The 18,170-nt window shown below is 37.0% G+C and overlaps 2 protein-coding genes across 2 annotated transcripts; one reads left to right on the plus strand and one right to left on the minus strand.

The window, feature by feature from the left end:
• Positions 1–485: 485 nt before the first annotated feature.
• Positions 486–6,137, plus strand: LOC107843780 (phosphatidylinositol 4-phosphate 5-kinase 6-like). Its single transcript, XM_016688172.2, has 8 exons — positions 486–1,936; positions 2,591–2,758; positions 2,856–3,015; positions 3,462–3,578; positions 3,679–3,872; positions 4,076–4,209; positions 4,447–4,525; positions 5,611–6,137. Exons 1-8 carry the CDS (start codon positions 720–722, stop codon positions 5,897–5,899), a joined length of 2,358 nt encoding a protein of 785 aa, XP_016543658.2. The 5' UTR covers positions 486–719; the 3' UTR covers positions 5,900–6,137.
• Positions 6,138–7,331: 1,194 nt separating this feature from the next.
• LOC107843779 (nonsense-mediated mRNA decay factor SMG7) lies at positions 7,332–17,260 on the minus strand. The gene is given in 9 exon segments (XM_016688171.2): positions 7,332–7,925; positions 8,600–8,737; positions 8,845–8,872; positions 8,875–10,738; positions 10,816–11,048; positions 12,960–13,082; positions 13,274–13,885; positions 14,149–14,237; positions 17,017–17,260. Coding segments are annotated over 7 exon segments (2,934 nt in total). The 5' UTR covers positions 14,218–14,237; positions 17,017–17,260; the 3' UTR covers positions 7,332–7,925; positions 8,600–8,732.
• Between the last annotated feature and the right edge of the window lie 910 nt (positions 17,261–18,170).

An 18,170-nucleotide genomic window follows, 5' to 3' on the forward strand; every position in this document is an offset into this window, starting at 1 on the left:
TTATATGATCTTCAATTCTGAACTCATCCTTAAGTGACACAATTATATTCAAAATCATTAAAAAAAAGAGATAAGCATCCACTACTCCTCCCGAATTATGACCAAAGTTGCTACAACACACTTCAACTTCACAGAGGTCCTATTACCTCTGAACTCAATTTTAACGTATTTTTACCACACTTTTATACTGATTTGACACGTTTATTATATAAAATGATGCTCACGTCAAAGGTGCTACGTCAGATAAAAAGGTTGACAAAAGGTGTTACGTCAGCTGAAAAGGATGACAAAAATAAGCTAAAATTTAGTTCAAGGGATAATAGAATTCACGTAAAGTTGAAGTGTGTTGTAGTAAATTTGATCATAATTCAGGGACTACTATATGCTTTACTCTAGAAAACCAAAAAATAATGAAAAAAGCAAAATATATATATATACAAAACAGTTGAAAAAAAATATAGAAGAAGTACATATGTTGTTGGTTTCTGTTAGTTGTCTCTTTCATTACATCACACGTAGAGAGGATAGAGAAAGAGAAACAAAAACAACATTGTTGGATCTAGAAAGTGAAACATACTGATTTGATCCATAATTTTTCAACAACAAGAAAAAAAAAAAAAAAAAGACAATCTTGTTGTCTTTTTTTCACATTAAAAAATTATTTGATCAAATGTTGAAAAAACATTCATCTTGATCCAAAAAAAGATTATTGTAATATCATGAAGGCAATAGAAGCAACTGTTAGAAAAACACAATTGGTAGCAAGAAAAAGAGCCCATAATATTTTTGGCTCATATATACCACCACAAGTTGATGAAACTGACCTTACTAATAATAATGATAACAATAAAGAAAAAGAAATAGTAGAAGAAGATCATCAAGAAAATAATTATGATGATCATGATGAAGTTTACCATCCAATGAATGGTGAAACATATCATTTGGAAAAGTTTCTTTATAATGGAGATTACTATACTGGTTATTGGGTTGATAATTTACCTAATGGACATGGTAAATATTGGTGGACAGATGGTTGTATGTATGTAGGTGATTGGAAGAAAGGTAAAATGAAAGGTAAAGGTATATTTAGTTGGCCATCTGGTGGCATGTATGAAGGTAATTTCAAGAATGGTTATATGGATGGTGAAGGTACATATACAGCACCAAATGGTGATACATTTAAAGGTTGTTGGTTAATGGATTTGAAACATGGACATGGTGTTAAAGAATATGCAAATGGTGATTGTTATGATGGTGAATGGTGTAGGGGGTTACAAGAAAGTAATGGTAAGTATACTTGGAAGAATGGGAATTATTATGTTGGTGAATGGCAAGATGGGGTAATGTGTGGTGATGGGAAGCTGTATTGGAAAAATGGGAATTTTTATGAAGGGAATTGGGAAGATGGATTGCCAAAAGGGAAAGGGACATTTCATTGGGCTGATGGGAGTTACTATGTTGGGAATTGGAGTAGAGATCCAGATGAATTACATGGGACTTTTTTTCCATCTGAGTCATTATTAGAAAGAGGGAATTTTGAATGGGATCCTCAACAAGTTTTCAATGTTGATTTGAAAGGATGTAAAGTTTCACCAAATGATACATTATCTGTGTTGCCTTCACAGAAGAAACTCGCGATGAGGATGTCATCGTCGAGGCCTCTGAATAATATTACGAGGAGGAAGTCGATAGACGGTTCAGTAGATAGTGAGTTTAGTAGAATGCAGTTATCAGATGGAGTTGTTGGAACAATTAGTACTGCTACTACAAGTAATTCTTGTTCAGATATCGACACCTTGGTTACTTTGCTGGAATGTGATGGATATAAATGTGGGAGTCCTATTAGGATTCCTAAGGTTGTTAAAAGGCAAGGAATCACAATTTCTAAAGGGCATAAGAATTATGAGCTCATGCTCAATTTGCAGTTGGGAATCAGGTAGCTAAATTTTCTTCATGTATAGTTACTGGTTACTACGAAAAGTGGGGGCCCTGGGCCAATGGTAAAGTTGTCTCCGTGTGTTGTCTATCTATGAAATCGGCTGCTGATACTTGAATCAGGATAGGCTGCATATATCACACACACTCCTCAGGGTTAGCCCTTTCCCAACCGCCGCACCCTGAAAGAGTTTTGAGTCCTATATATGTATTAAAAGCCATCCCCGTGCACAAAGCATCCCGCGTTAGGAGGGTCTAGGGAAGGGCCGCACTCCAAGGGGTGTGATGTAGTCAGTCCGGGGAAAGAACGTTCTAAGCAGATAAAACATATTTATATAACAGATAATATAATAAGCATTTATTATCATGTAGCCTGAAAAAAAGGGTACATGGCCAGATATGGCAGGACTAATGACACTGCAACAACAACAGCAACAACATACCGAGTGTATTCCCACATAGTGGGTTCTGGGAAGGGTAAAGTGTACGCAGACCATACCACTACCTCAGGTGTATAAATTTTTTAAATAGTCAGTGTATATAACTTATCAAAAACATGTAAGCTTCTGTCATAATTGCAAATTTTATAGGCTGAAAACTGAGAAGATTACTTTTTGTTTGTTTATGGTAACTTGTAATGTGAATAACCATATAGGCATTCAGTACAAAAGCTTAGCCCTCCTTCATCACTCGATCTTGAGCCATCATCTTTCGATCCGAAGGAGAAGTACTGGACAAGATTTCCACCTGAAGGATCCAAGAGTACGCCATGCCATCAATCTTGTGAGTTCAGATGGAAAGATTATTGCCCAAAAGTTTTCGGGTGAATGCCTCACTATGCAATGTTGCCAACTTCTTTTCTTAGTATATACTTTCATGTGAAAATGATAAAAGTTTTTGTTTGCTATGATATTGTCCAGAGCTTTGAGAACGTTGTTCAAGGTGGATGCAACGGAGTATATGTTGTCGATCTGTGGCCCCCTTAGAGAGTTAAGCTCTCCTGGAAAAAGTGGAAGCTTCTTTTACTTGACTAATGATGATCGATACATGATCAAAACGATGAAAAAGGCCGAAGTAAAGGTAAGATCTTTAAACAAATTTCATAATGTATGTGCTTAATTTCAACGAAATGTGGTTCAAAGTTGTAGTACTTGGCATCAGCAGCAACGTAACAACCAACAGACTGCTAGAGGTTGAAAAGGTCCTTTGTTTTGTGAAACTTGCGTTATGCAAATCCTACCTCGGAGTATAAGGAAAACGTTAGGGGCCAACTGTTGATGCGCTTTTTGGGTTAAAGCCAAAGGTGACAAAACCGTGAGCCAGTACAAGCGAATCTAGAAGAGTTAAAGGCTTCTCGCTTTATATACCTGTCAATTTTTGGCTCACGCTCTCTCTCTCTCACACACACATAGTCCAAGAAATCATTATGTATGAAGCATATTTTGAAACCTGCAATGAAGTCACCATTTCTTCATTTCTCCAAACTGCATGACTCCTGATTTTTCCTGTCAATGAATGATCATTAGGTACTTTTAAAGATGCTAAATGCCTATTACGATCATTTTCGTGCTTTTGAGAACACCCTTGTGACGAGGTACTATGGCCTGCATTGCCTGAAGCTAAACGGACCAACTCAAAAAAAGGTATATTTACATATAATGCATTGAAATGAAACACTAGTTTTAGCATAAGTAGCTATTATTCATCATAAGAACTTGTAAATCTGTTCAATGGTTTAATTAGGTCCGGTTCGTGATCATTGGGAATCTCTTCTGCACCAATTACACTATTCATAAACGGTTCGACTTGAAAGGATCAACTTTTGGCAGGATCACAGATAAACCCGAATCAGAAATTGATACAACAACTACTCTTAAAGACCTTGATCTCAACTTCATATTCAAGTTACAAAAGTCGTGGTTTGATGAATTCCGTAGGTAAAACTTGCTTCCGCGCGTTAACCCTTTATTACTATTCAACTTTCAACATACCGGTGTTGCAAGAAAGAGCTCTAATCAAAGCGGACTTACAGTTTTGAATACGTTTCCAATTGAATCATTTCAATTATTTCGAAATCTTGAACACCTTAAGTTCAAATCCTGAATCCGCCTCTGGCTCGAATGTTTCTTTGATTTTGTAGGCAAGTAGATAGGGATTGTGAGCTCTTGGAACAGGAAAGAGTGATGGACTATAGTCTTTTAGTTGGTGTTCATTTTAAGGAAGGAACTGCTAGTACTGGATATCAAACTCCTTCTGGCTGTAAGACGCCTATCGGTTAGTACTAATCTTACAACACTTGCATTTACATTTGTCAATACAACAACAACAATCGCCTCAGTCCCAAACAAGTTGAGTTTGGCTACATTTGTCAATACAACTACTACGCCTCAGTCCCAAACAAGTTGGGGACGGCTAAATTTGACAATCATAGTACAAACCATTTTCTAGATAAGGTGCAAACTTATTGTAAGAAAACAAGAAAGCATCATTTGTTTCCTCATACGTTTGCAGAAAATGGAACAACAGGAGTTGAACCAATTCATCGGTTTTCTAAATCAGATGTGGGTCTATTACTTCTTAATCCGGCAGGGTAAGTTTTCCATCGGCCAAGTCTGCAACCATCTCTATAAGTAAACTAGACGTGATAAGCAGATTACATTATCATGTTCAAATTAGTACCTCTGCATATATCCTACTTCACTTAATTGCTTACCTAAGCGATACTAAGACTAAACATATTTTAAGGTTCAGTTTTCTTAATCTTGATCGTACACCACTACATCGGAGAAGGATTTTTACACTTTCAGGTCACTTGAAAGATATTTTATGCATGAAAGTGAAAGTAGTAAACTTAAATATAAGTCATGTAACCTGGCATAACAGGTTACACACAAGGGAAAAGGACCAAATATACTCTCGAACTGTTCAAGATGGGTCAGCTTTACCCTCCGTTACATTTTTGGCTCAAAAAAATACTCTTACTGTCACATTTTTGGCTTAGAAAGGCCCTCCAATTATCAAAATAGCTCAAAAGTACCTTTTTTTACTAACAGTTGCTCCAAAACAAGGAAAAATGAGCCAGTTTTGCTTGTTTCGGAGTAATCGCTAGTGAAATAAGTACTTTTGAGATGCTTTGATAATTGGAAGACATTTCTGAGCCAAAAACGTAATGGTAAGGGTATTTTTGACCGAATCAACGCAACAGCGGGTAAAAGTGATCCACTTTGAATAATTCAGGGATATATTTGACCATTTTCCATTTATACACTTACACTACCAGAAGGGGAGCGTTGGAGTAACTGGTAAAGTTGTTGCCGTATGACCGGGAGGTCATGGGATCAAGCCTTGGAAACAGCCTCTAGCAGAAATGCAAGGTAAGGCTACATATAGTACACCCTTGTGGTGGGGCCCTTCCCCGAACTCTGCGCATAGCGGGAGCTTTAGTGCACCGGGTTGCCCTCGATACTTACACTACCAATGTATATAAGTCAATCTAATCAAATAATCATAGCGTCACAATAAGATTTGAATTGCTTTTTTTCTACTTAAATGACTTCATATTCTAAGCTAGCTCGCGCACCCTTTTTAGATCATTCGGACAAACTTACTGCATTTCTTAAGAGTTCGAGCAGCATAGCTCCTCGGTAGTTTTATTTTGTGCTTTGAGTAATGCAGGTTGACTAATACAAGTTTGGGAGTAAACATGCCTGCAAGAGTTGAAAGGACATTAAGGAAAAATGACTTGGATTTTCAGCTAATAGGAGAACCAACAGGGGAGTTGTATGATGTGACATTATTTTTCGGAATAATCGATATACTTCAAGACTATGACATTGCTAAAAAACTTGAACATGCATATAAGTCTATACAATGTGATCCAAATTCTATCTCAGCAGTTGATCCAATGGCATACTCGAGGCGTTTTCGCGATTACATATTCAAAGTTTTTGTAGAGGATGATTAATAAGGGATGTAATAGTTGTTACTTTTTTGGAATTTGATGAGAGGACTTCAGCTACAAGGAGAAATGCTTGTGAAGGACTGACTCCACAACAATTTTTGCTTTTGGAAGCTTAGAACAACTTAGGCTTCATTGAAATTTTGTTTTATGATTTTGAAGTTCTTTTGTCAACATAGATTATATATTATTTTGATAGAAATTGTATAGAAAAAGTTGTAAAAGGAATGATTGGTTTGGTTCATGAACTAATTTTGTTCCAATTTCCAATTAACATAAGCCCCTTAAACCTTGTGGGTTCTTTTGTTTCAATGTGATTCATGAAAAGATTTTGTTCTTGTTCTTTTTCTTGTTTTTTCATTTGGTATCTGCATGGGGTCTTGATTAACCTGGATTCGAATCATGTTACTGATTAAAGGGAAATGTAGTCCAATCCCCTGGCTCTTCTTTAGCTCCGGGAAGGCCTGATTCCATCAAAGAGCTAAAACCCCCTCCAGCGCCCGACACCTAAGCTAGAGTCCCTTGCTTAGAGTTCTGACCCGTGCTTCAAGCTCTGCTTGGGGAGAATGGCCCCACCTGACCTGTTCGTGTTGCAGAGCAAACACCCACTTTGAGGAGAAAGGAATCCTTTCCTAAAGTGAAAGTGGATTTGAACCAGTACATCATAAATAAAAAGAGAGGCTTCGGTTGCGTGCTCCCTACTATGATCTTTTTCATATCCAAGGCTCGAATCCAAAACCTAGGATTTTTACCAACACAATCCTTGATGGATTGTTTTTGTTCTTATTCTCAATGAAGTGTGAATAAGAATTATTATTGTCAATTACCATCAAGCTGTAATTATATTTCCTTAGTGATTTAAAATTCACCTCTATGTAATTACAATGTCAAAAGTTGATCTTACATATTTTGTTCAGAAAATATAGTTCATTTTGCAAACAAAGGAAAAAAAAAATTATACCAACTTTAGCATTTAAGTATTGTCCAACTAGCAGTTAAGAGTAGCCTCGTTATGAATATATTATATATCAACGAATAATTTTTACCTTTTTCAAATTGATTTTGAAAATCATGTTTGGCCATAAAATTTTGAGAAATCGACAAGATGAATTCTGAAATTTGATTACCCAACTAGGGTAATAATCCGAATATAAAACATGGGATTACGTTGATCCGGTGTTTGGTTGTTGATATAAGCTAAAACCGATACAACATACCCCATGAAATCCCACGAAGTGGAATCTAAGGAGAGTAAAGTGTACGTAAACCTTACCATTACCTCGTGGAGGGAAAACAGCTATTTTCGAAAATGGGTATAAAACATTAAATCATATTATAATCCCGGGCGTTCTGTATCAAACATGAGTAATAATATTTGTAATAGCAAGATCTATCAGGTATCACATCACCAAAAGAAGCAATCAAGGGAATACCAACATCCAGATAACAAAACATTATTAATAATCCAACCACAAACTGTAACACGAACAATCCATAATTTCGTCCAACGGAACAAACATAAAGCACAGAAACTTTAACCCAGCAACAATCCATCGTCAATTCGTCCAACAGAACAAACATAACATGATAATTGTCACTAGGACAATATCATCAGACGATAAAAGGATGAGATAGCCACAGGCTATACTTATTTCCAACTAACAACCACAAAGTACTCCAACGATAACAAATCCTTCTTCATGAACTTACGCAAATTACTCTCAGAACTTCACACCAAGGCAGATATGGAACTGCCAAGATATCTAGCTTAATTTGTGTATTGTAGAAAGTTGCTCATAATGACATGTAGCAAACTCTTTTTGTCGAGATCAATTATAAAGCGGGTAGATTTACTGTTGCTTCTGCTCCAACAAGATGTCCACCAAAATCTGATCCCTCCGCCGCACAAATATCAATCCAACCAAGACAAGGTACTTAATTTCAACGACTCCCAAATTCCTGCACCTACTGACCTCAGTCTCTACTGAACCTGTTTGAATAGCTCGGCACAAGCTGCACCAAACCCACACAACTGTAGTTAAGATAATAACAGAAAATCATAACATTTGTAAACACAGGAAAATTTGACATAGAAATCTTCCAATAAATTAACATTGACAAGAGGAAGGAAAAAGCCGGAGCAGCTGTCGGAATTGGGCAGTTAAAAAACAGACAAGTGAAACATATTATGGAAGTCCTATTTTATTCCCAATTCCTCGAAATTCAGAAGGAAAGAAATACAGGCATCCGGATCAAACTCTTCATTAGCCAGACTCCCGGAGGAATAACAGGCAAACTGCCACCAATAACCGGGCGAGTGTAAGACCACCTAGACATGGTATAGGCAAATGTGGAGTAGGTTATAGTAAATACATAATTTTAGAAGAAAAGGGAAGGGGAGGGAAAGATCTCCAACAGAGATCTGTCCTGCTAGTTAAAGTATTTCCCACTTAATAAAAAGAGAAGAATGAAAAGCGGAGAGAGAGGAAAGAAATGGAGGAGCCATTAGCTTATGCGTGACACGTGGCCTATACTTCCCAAATCATTGGCATGCAGCTAATTGATAGCTGGAATATCTTCGTAAGTATGGAAAGTTACCCTTTCTTACCCATTCTAGTCTGATTGTTCTGGACTAGAATAATTACTCACATGTCAGCAGTTGTCAGAAGGAGGAAAAACACAAGGAGATAAGGCAGCAGAAAATACCTGCTCAACAGCGAGTGCCTGCAACAATCCAAGACCATCCATGCTGCAACAAAATTATAATAACCTTAGCCAACTGCAATATGATGGTTGAACTTCGTAGCAACAGGCTAGTGGTCATTCTTCCCAGTAATTGTTAACCTGTACAGCATTGAAACACGGCTAAGAGAATGTCTATTGTAATTGAAAAACACTAATCTGCTTCAAGTAACTTAATGATTTAAAAGAACAGGGAAGATGCATTTCACCCTCTAGTCTCCCTATCCATGTCACACAAAGAAACGATCTTGCCACAGGGACTGTCCTTGATATTGCTGAGGCAGTGCAACAGATTGTTGGTTTGCTTTCTGGATATCTGACTGCATGTGCAGAGAGGGCACCTGTTTCCCAGGGAAAGGAAAGCTAATCCCGGCTAAGCTACTGTTGCTTACAGACTGATATGTTTGAGCTGATTGAAAGTCCGAGTTATTGTAAACAATGCTCTGATGTGCTGAAGGTAACTGATATCCTCCATTCAACCAGCTATAATCATCCATACGAGGGATGGAGTTGTTTTCATTCTTTAAAGTCGAGGCAGATGAAGAGTCTACTACTTTGGAAGCAACAGAACCAAACCCTGGAGGTGGACCCAGATGCCTAACCGGTCGGCTCACTGGATTTTTCTTCGTTCCTGTTGAGATAACTGATGAAGATTTCATTGACATGCAATCGGAACTGGCTACGGAGGATGTAAGTGAACTGAAGGTAGATGACACAGCAGTCTCCGGAACCTGGAAGTGAATATTACTTGCAGTGCTATACTTCACAGACTGGGGTAAGGGAACTGAATATGCTGTAGGTGGCGTCATTTCAGGATGATTTAGCAACTCAGCTTCCGTCGTTGGCCCATTTCCTGCCAAGCTCAAGCCCCCCAATCCATTCATAACAGCACCTTGCTCTACAGTCCACATTGAAGTACTTGGTTGGATTGGCTGCATATATTGGGTATTGGTATGAGAGATGCTTGTTGGCAGCCTTGTAGTATGCCAAGCATTCTGCAACCTCAACCCATCGAGTGCAGACGGATATGGCCCCGTCTCACAACACATATCAACAAAAGCCATGCTAGCACCAGAAGGAGCATTGGCAACACTACTACCAGATACAGGAACCGCTAACGTCATTGTACTTGAAGAGATGCCATTCGGTTTTTCCGTCACTGATGGCTTAAAAAGAATAACTTCGTCGTCGTCTTCACATTCCAAATACAATTGCTGCTTTGGGAGCAAATCTCCCAGAGTCAACTGTCCAGCATCTGGACTTTCCAGTTCAATACCACTTAAGTTGGTAACTTCCTTGGAGCCCTTAAGTTGATAATCATCAGAAGTTTGGGGCTCAACACCAATTATAAATTTCTTTCCCTTGGTGTCAAAATATATTCCCTCTTCTCCAATCCGTACAACAGTAGCAAGGGCCTTTCCAGCTGCTATCATCCTCTGAAGACGTGCCTTTTTCTCTTTACTTCCACTATCACCTCCAAAAGAATGGCTCCTTGAGAAGTCAAGGATGAGCTGTGCTGGAAGAAGAGGAACAAATCCTCGAAGTTCAAAATCTTCTGGCAATGCAAGCCGATTACCACTCTCACCTTCATCATACCTGCTCATATTGAAAAAGCATGTTTCATCTTCATCTTCATGGACAAACTTAGACCCAGACGACATTAGCTTATTAAAAAAAGTGATGCAGTTCTTCCAGAAAAAGGATCTAGCCCTCGCTTGTTTCTCCTCTGACTCATTACCAAGTGCGATATCTTGATGGCACGCCAACCATTCAACAAAAACCAAAATACCAGGCAATAAGAAGCTTGATGAGGGATCATTTAATTGGATACATCTCTCAACCACATGACCCATGAACTCAAAAGCAGCAGTAAATGCATTCTGTAGAAGAACTGATCTCTGTAGAATCTCAGCATATGACTGATTATCACTTTCCCTAATCACATTATGGATGGTGAATACTAGGATGGCCACGAGCCTGACAATTGCCAGTCTGGAGTCAACAGCATCTGAACCAAAACTATACTTCTCATCAGACCCAGAAGAGAGAAGCTCAAGCAGATCATTCTTAACCATCAACAGCACTTCTTCAAAAGTCTCCAAGCTGAGTAAAGATGATAAGAAGTTAGTGTCATTACTCAGTTCTGTTAGTCATCAATAGCATCTTAGACAGGAACATACCTAGTGCGCGTGAAGAGAATACCATTCAACCGAACGAATCCAGTGCTAAAGGTTTTGAAGATTTCAGATATATTTGAAGTATTTTCCTTTGATATACTTGCTTCAACCTTTTCATCTTTCAGAGACTGCCTCATTTCATATTTACCTCTTCCTTTACCAGTTGTCCGTGAAGGAGCTGCCTTGATAGCTGAAGCTTTCGAATCCCCTGGCAGCTGGGAGTAACACAGACGATTCTGCCATAACAAAGAAACCAATTAACACTAACATCATCCACATAGCCTACTGCAACCGAAGAAGAAACAGTTCATACGGAAAGAAAAAATGTCCAGAATACTTTAGCATGAGAGTGTCTTTAGGGCAGAACTTGAACAATATATACTATATAATCACATATTGATCACTACTTGACAAACTAAAAGAAGATGCAAATTGAAGTTCCACACTTCCAGCAACTGAAAATATGGAAATCAAAGTTCCACAACAAGATCCCGAGAACTTCCTACAAATGGCATTCAGGTGTCTGTATTGCTTCAAAAAATCAGGTCATAATGATATTATTTAACATCAGCTGAACTTATGCTTTATATCATTCTTTTCTCTATATAACAATTCATATTCTTTTCATTTAGACCAAAACCACATAAGTACACTTTATCACTCTCAAACGATTAACTAACAAGTAGATTCTTCCAAGTTCGATCGGGTAAGTAATTACTCTTCCATGACACAAGAACCAAGATGAAGCTACTTATTACACATCAGGAAAAAGGACAAAAGAAAGGGGAAAACATAAGCAACCACAGAATTAGGAGAAAATTGGCAAATATAAGGCTTCTTCATCAAATAAATAAAACCTCTATAGATTAAGCATACAACAATTAACGATAATGATAGCACTAAGGGGTCGTTTGGTAGAAGGGATAAGATAAATAATCTCGGGATAAAGTTTGGGATTAGCTTTATCCCATGTCCGGTATAAGGTGTTACTTAATCCCGAGACTATATTATCCCACCATTTGTGCTAAAATGTTGGGATTACTACCCCATGGGGAGGGAGGGATAAAATAGTCCCATGGGATATCCTTACTTATCCCATCCAGTGTACTAAACGACCCCTAACAATAATAGGACTCCATCTATAGTCACGGACTAAAAAACACATATGTATTGGCAGGTATTGTCAGTCACCAGTTACCACCTCATACGTCACAAGCACAATATCTTACCGGTATATCCAGTCAACTACTCTTTTGACCTTCATTTCCCGGTTTCTCTCTTACACAGTTCCAACATACTATATAAGCAAAGCCCCATTGTGTTTCCAAAGTCTTTCTGGTAGTTCATCAGTTGTTGCCTTCATCGGAAAAAACATGTCTTTTTCCTAGAAGTAAAGGATTTATTGTGTGGAAAAATACACCCCCCCAACCCACCAAATGCAAAGAACCTAACACAATATGGTTCTCTACACATGACTCGAAAATCTCAACATTAACTGAAAAAACCGTTGGCATACTTGTCCGGTCGCTTTTCGCAGGAAACTTTTCCTTGCCCTATTCCTCTTTATTCATGTTTTAGAAAATTACAGCACTGTTGAGACCGGTTAGGAAGCAGATTATACTTGACCAGATCAGAACTTTAAGAAACATAGCAACAAAATCAAAGATGGGAAGAGCTGCCTTCTAATTGTTGGAACACTTGATCATAGTACAAGGGTAAGACGAGAACAGAAAAACTGGAAGACAAAATGTTGCACATTTAAATCACCTGAAAAGCTTATTATTACGGACTTAATAAATTCAGGTTGGATCAATTTTCTTATAATTTTACCATCATCTCTTATCAAGAATGGAACTTTCTCAACTGTGGATTTGACCGTCTGAAGTTGTAAACATCCCTAGTTCCTTGATTCATTCTGTGGCGAAAAATCCATAACCAGAAAAGCATTTATTTGGTTATACCTTTGGCCTTTGATCTAACCAAAGCTATTGCGATGTCTTAAAATATTTTTCCAAGATAAGAAACATTGAAGAGAAAGAGAAAAAGAGAGAGAGAGAGACAGAGAGAGAGAGAGAGAGAGAGATTGATTTCAAAGATCTGATGCTCAGATGAAGAGGCTCAATGCACCAGCTCAATAAGTTGTTTACCTTCTCAAATGCAATGATCAGGTTGTCCCTTGCAGTCGGAAAAGGATTCTCTACTGCAAGACTACGAAAATACCGATAGATCGCCACCAACTCATCACTGGAATAGGAGGCCAGTATTGCAAGCTGAGAAAACAACACAATCAGTAATTTTTACAAATGACAAATATAAACAATAAGATGACAGCTGTTGCTAGAAAGATTAATCAATGATCACTTTACTCTTCATTCTAATCCTCCCTCCCAAACGATAATAAAAGATTTCTCAATGATAATTCAGAACAAACCGAATTAAAAAATAAAGAAATAAAAGATACCTGATGATGAGGATTGCCGCTTGATGGACACAGTGAAGAAGCTTGCAGGTAATAACTTGATGCTGCTGCAAGGTCACGAGATTTAGAGTCACCCTCACCATATAAGCCTCTGTACCGAGCAAGATCACCCAGATAAATCAAACAACGATGGCAGGATATCAAGCCTTTCTTCACCTCAATAGATTTATTAGCATCATTAGAAGGAGGAATATGATTTCCTGGATCATCAGGGAAACCTCCTAGCGGCAGGCCATACTTTGCCCTGATTTTCACAATCAAATCATGATAAAAGCCAGTCGCTTCTGATAGGAAGGTCTTGAACTGCATGCGAATCCTTGTGATGTTATCTGGCCCGTTGCGAGGCGGACCTTTTCCAGTCTGAGAAGTGGTTGATCCGGTTGACGTTATTGCAGCATTGAAGCGTGCACGCAGTTCCTCAATTCTTCTATAATGCAATTGCCACAAGGCATACTCTATTTCATGTTGTTCAGAAAAAGCATGATCCTCAAGGATGATAGCTTCATAGTTTTCACGCATTTGTTGCCATGTGTTTGGGTCAGAAGGAACTCTAGCTTGTGCTGCTCTTCTGCGCTTGTTATCCAACTCCACATTCTTATAAAAAAAAAAAAAAAGTGTAAATGTCAATTACATGTTGCAAACAAGCAGATACACATTACTATCTCTAAGCATTAAATGAATACAACTCATTGCACCTGTACATACAGTAATAAGTTGTGCAGGTCAATAAAAGTTTCTAAACTTTTATGTATGGGGATCGGAGACATACTCTCTATAACGGATATTATGATGAAAAATCATTCTAGATATCCATAATTCAAACGGGAAAGAAATGAGGCGATAAAGCAAATACTGACCTTGTTGAAGAGCCTCTGAACGCGTTCCCGTGATGAATGATCCAAACTGTTATTCATCTGAATGGCCATTACTCATCAAGCTATTCAGTCTGCAGCACCATAGCACAATCAGATACCAAAAGGGGGAAACATGAAGGGAAAAAAAAAAAAGGAAAAATAGAAATGCAATCATTTACACATCAAAGAAGGATACATTGCACAAAGGAGAATAGAACTCCAAAGTGAATCTAGGTGAATGCACATTGCAGAAAGGGTTTCCAAATGTATTTCGCTGTTACATATTAGATGTTACGTTATTTAAAAAATCGAAAGGGAAAAACTAACAAGGGACATAACTTGTTTAATCTTTGGCCCCACGACTCGACTTGTTTTATTGGACCTGCTTTGTTTAAGTATTATGTTACCCCACCAGTAACATTTTAATGTGAAGTGTTGCAAAATATTTACCTGTTATAACCCTCAACAAGCTAACACTGATATTTAGATGCCCATAAAAGATACACCCTGCAGTTAATGTCTCTTTAAACTGACAAATCTTTTTTTGGAAGCTGGTAACTTGTAAAACAGAAAAAAAATTGACTAATCTTCTCCGAGTAGATACAAAGCGACATATGCATATACTAGCTAAATGGCTACGACATCCAGGTTTAAGCCCTCAAAACCCTCGTCTCAAGTTCACTTCAAACTCCCATCCACATAAGATAATCTAGAAACTAGCTCCTCTCGTACAAGTTGAAAGATATGTGTCAATACACACAGACTAAAATCCACAGAAGCAATTATCCACAAACAAAAAGATGGAAACAAAAGAATCCTCGTGGCCAACAGTGACCTGTACTAGCTGAATGGCTACGACATCCCGGTTTAATCCCCAAAACCCTAGTCGAAAGTTTTACCTCAATCTCCTGTGTACATAAGATAGTCCAGAAACTAACTCCTCTCACACAAGTTGAAAGATACTTGTCAATTATACATAAATTAAAATCCACAAAAGCAAGTATCCACAAAACAAAAGGATGGAAACCGACAAATTCCCAAAGGCCAATAATGCGACCTATCTACCCTTCTCCACTTAAATAGCAGACCAAAAAAAAAGGACTGGAATCTATACATTGATTCACATTTTTTTGAACTGTATGCATCAAAGGGGTGTGTACGGTTCCTAAGGGATACAATTTTACACTAATCAATTGACTTCTTCGACAAAGATTACTTTTTTAAGCCAACGGATTACCAGCGAGCTTTCGAATCAACTTATTGACCGTATGGTATATCTCAGTATTGATGATAAGATGCTATTTAAGTTGTTATTTAAGTGGAGAAGGGTACAGGGAACGTACCATCAGCCTTGGGGGGTCTTTCGGTTTCTATCTTTTTCTTTGTGGATAATTGCTTTTATGAATTTTAACATATGTAATTTACATGTGCCTTATAACTTGTTTGACAAGACATTTCTTGGATTATCTTAAGTAGATATGAATTCAAAGCTAAGTTGCGTGGACTCTTCACTTTTGATGTTGTACCCGTGTCGGATTCTCCGAAAGTACACTGCTTTTGGAGAATCAGACACGCAACCGTCGCAATTTTGAAGAATCCGAGCAACATAGGTTCAAAGTGACCTTGAGACAAGGGTTTTGGGATTAAACCCGCATGTCATAGTCGTTCAACTAGTGCATGGATATTCTAGCATTGTTGTTTTGTTTTGCATCTACTCAAAGAAGATTTGTCATTTTTTGGTTCCTTTCCAAAAAGACATTAATTTTAGATAATGTGTGGATTAGGCACCAAATCCAGCTATTTAATTCGCCATTTAAGTGGAGATGGCTAGAGGGGTCGCACCATTGGCCTTCGGGGATTCGCTGGTTTCCATCTATTTAATTTCTTTTATGAATTTTACATATGTATAATTGACAAGTATCTTTCAACTTGTTCGACAAAAGCTAGTTTTTGGATCGTTTTATGAGACATAGGTTTAGGGGCCTAAACCTGGAAGTCACAACCATACGGCTAGTACATGGATATTCTAGCATTGTCGCTTTGTATCTACTCGGAGAAGATTGGTCACTTTTCTCTTCCTTTTAAGGAAGACATTAATTGCAAATGATGTGTGGATTAGGCACTAAAAGGATTTTTGTACATAACATACACAAAATAGGGTGCGTTCTCACCACTAGACCAAAACTAACTCCTCTCGAACAAGTTGAAAGATACATGCATATTACTAATATACATATACCAAAATCCACAAAAAGAACAATTATCCACAAACGACAAAAGAAAAAAAAACACCAATTGTGCACCCCACCCCGCCCCCTTACCCTTCTCCACTTAAATAACAGGCTTGTTGTGACTAACCCACACCTAAGTTGCATAAACTCTTCACTTTCAACGCCACAACCATATCGAATTCTCCAAAAATACACTACTATTGGAGTATTTTTGGAGAATCCAACACACCCATTAACATTTTCGAAAAGTCAACTAACAACATATACCCACACATCATCCGTTCGCTCTCACCATTAAACACAAATCCCCTTAACCTTAACTACATCCCTCTATCTTATCATCAACAACACCTACAAACAGATAACTTTTCCAAATTACACCCCAAAAAAAAAAAAAAAAAAAAAAAAACTCATATACCTAACTTCCCTAAAAGATTCCATCAAATTAACACAACAAACCAACAAAACTCAATCATATCACCGCGAAAAACAAACAAAATTAAAAAAAAAAAAAATCGTCAACACCCTAATTTACATAACAAAAATTAAATTCCACTTTAATCACAAAAATTACAAAATAACAACAACAACAAAAACAATAATAATATGGAGAAAATCGGAAAAAAAAAAAAAAACTTACCAAAATTCGCAAGCAGATCCAGGGAAATCCTCAGATCCCCCTTGAATCACCTTCAATTTTTTCAATTTACAATAATAGGGCAATCTATCTATGTATATAATATGTATATATCTATACGAATTTTAGGTATCAGGAGAAATTAGGGTTTCGTAATTTTAGGGAAATTGAGAATGAAGAATGAGGAGGAAGAGGAGGAGAAGTAAACAAGACTTTTTTTATTTATATATATATTATTTATTATTTGTTTATATGAAAATTTCATCATTCGTCTAGATGGTTATTATTATTATCACACCGTCTTATTTTAGGACTATAGAATATATAGAAATATATTTATTTAATAAAATAATTTGTATAGTTATGAATTATAAGAGTCTGTTCGGATGAGCTTATAGCTTAAAATTAATATTTAGCAGTAAAAAAATTCATCGCAATTAATCATTAGGCCTATTTCGAAAGATCATCTTATTTCAAGAAAGAATCAGTTGAAATTCTCAAATTATTTTTGCTAGATCAACATATTTCTCAAGATATTCGATAAATATCTCTATTGTAAAAAAGGATTGAGGTTTAAAAAAAAAAAAAACGTTAGTTTTTTGCGCTTTTGTTGTGAATGAGGGATCCTCTTCGAATATTTGCATGTTTAAGAAGACTATTTAATTCCTCAAAAATAATTTAGTGAAATTTTCGAATTGTTTTTGTCAGACCAACATATTTTTCTTACTATGAATAAGGGTTATGATAAGCTCATTTTTTAATGCTTTTGTTACGAATAAACGAGTTTCTTTGGATAATTCGTCTAATCTAAAGCTATTTATAATTTTATGAATTTCCTTATAGGGTTGTATTATTGTGTATGTCTATACCAACGAATTACACAGCTCAAAAAAAAATTGTATCATGTACGCTTTAATTTGGAAAAAAAAATCAAAGAGTTCTCTTTATAAAGAAGTAGAAAATCTAGCTAAATTGTTCTAACGTCTGAAATGTACATAAAATTGACATGATTCAACATGTTTGAGAGTTTTTAAATGTCTTTATAGGTCACTTTTATTTTTCATAAAGTAGCTATTTATTTCTAAATTTGTCAATAAAATTTACAGGATCAGATAAGATATGCGTACACTATTTCTTCTCTTACTAATGGCACGTTC

This window comes from Capsicum annuum, chromosome 10 (genome assembly GCF_002878395.1).
Source record: "Capsicum annuum cultivar UCD-10X-F1 chromosome 10, UCD10Xv1.1, whole genome shotgun sequence".
Taxonomy (NCBI): Eukaryota; Viridiplantae; Streptophyta; class Magnoliopsida; order Solanales; family Solanaceae; genus Capsicum; species Capsicum annuum.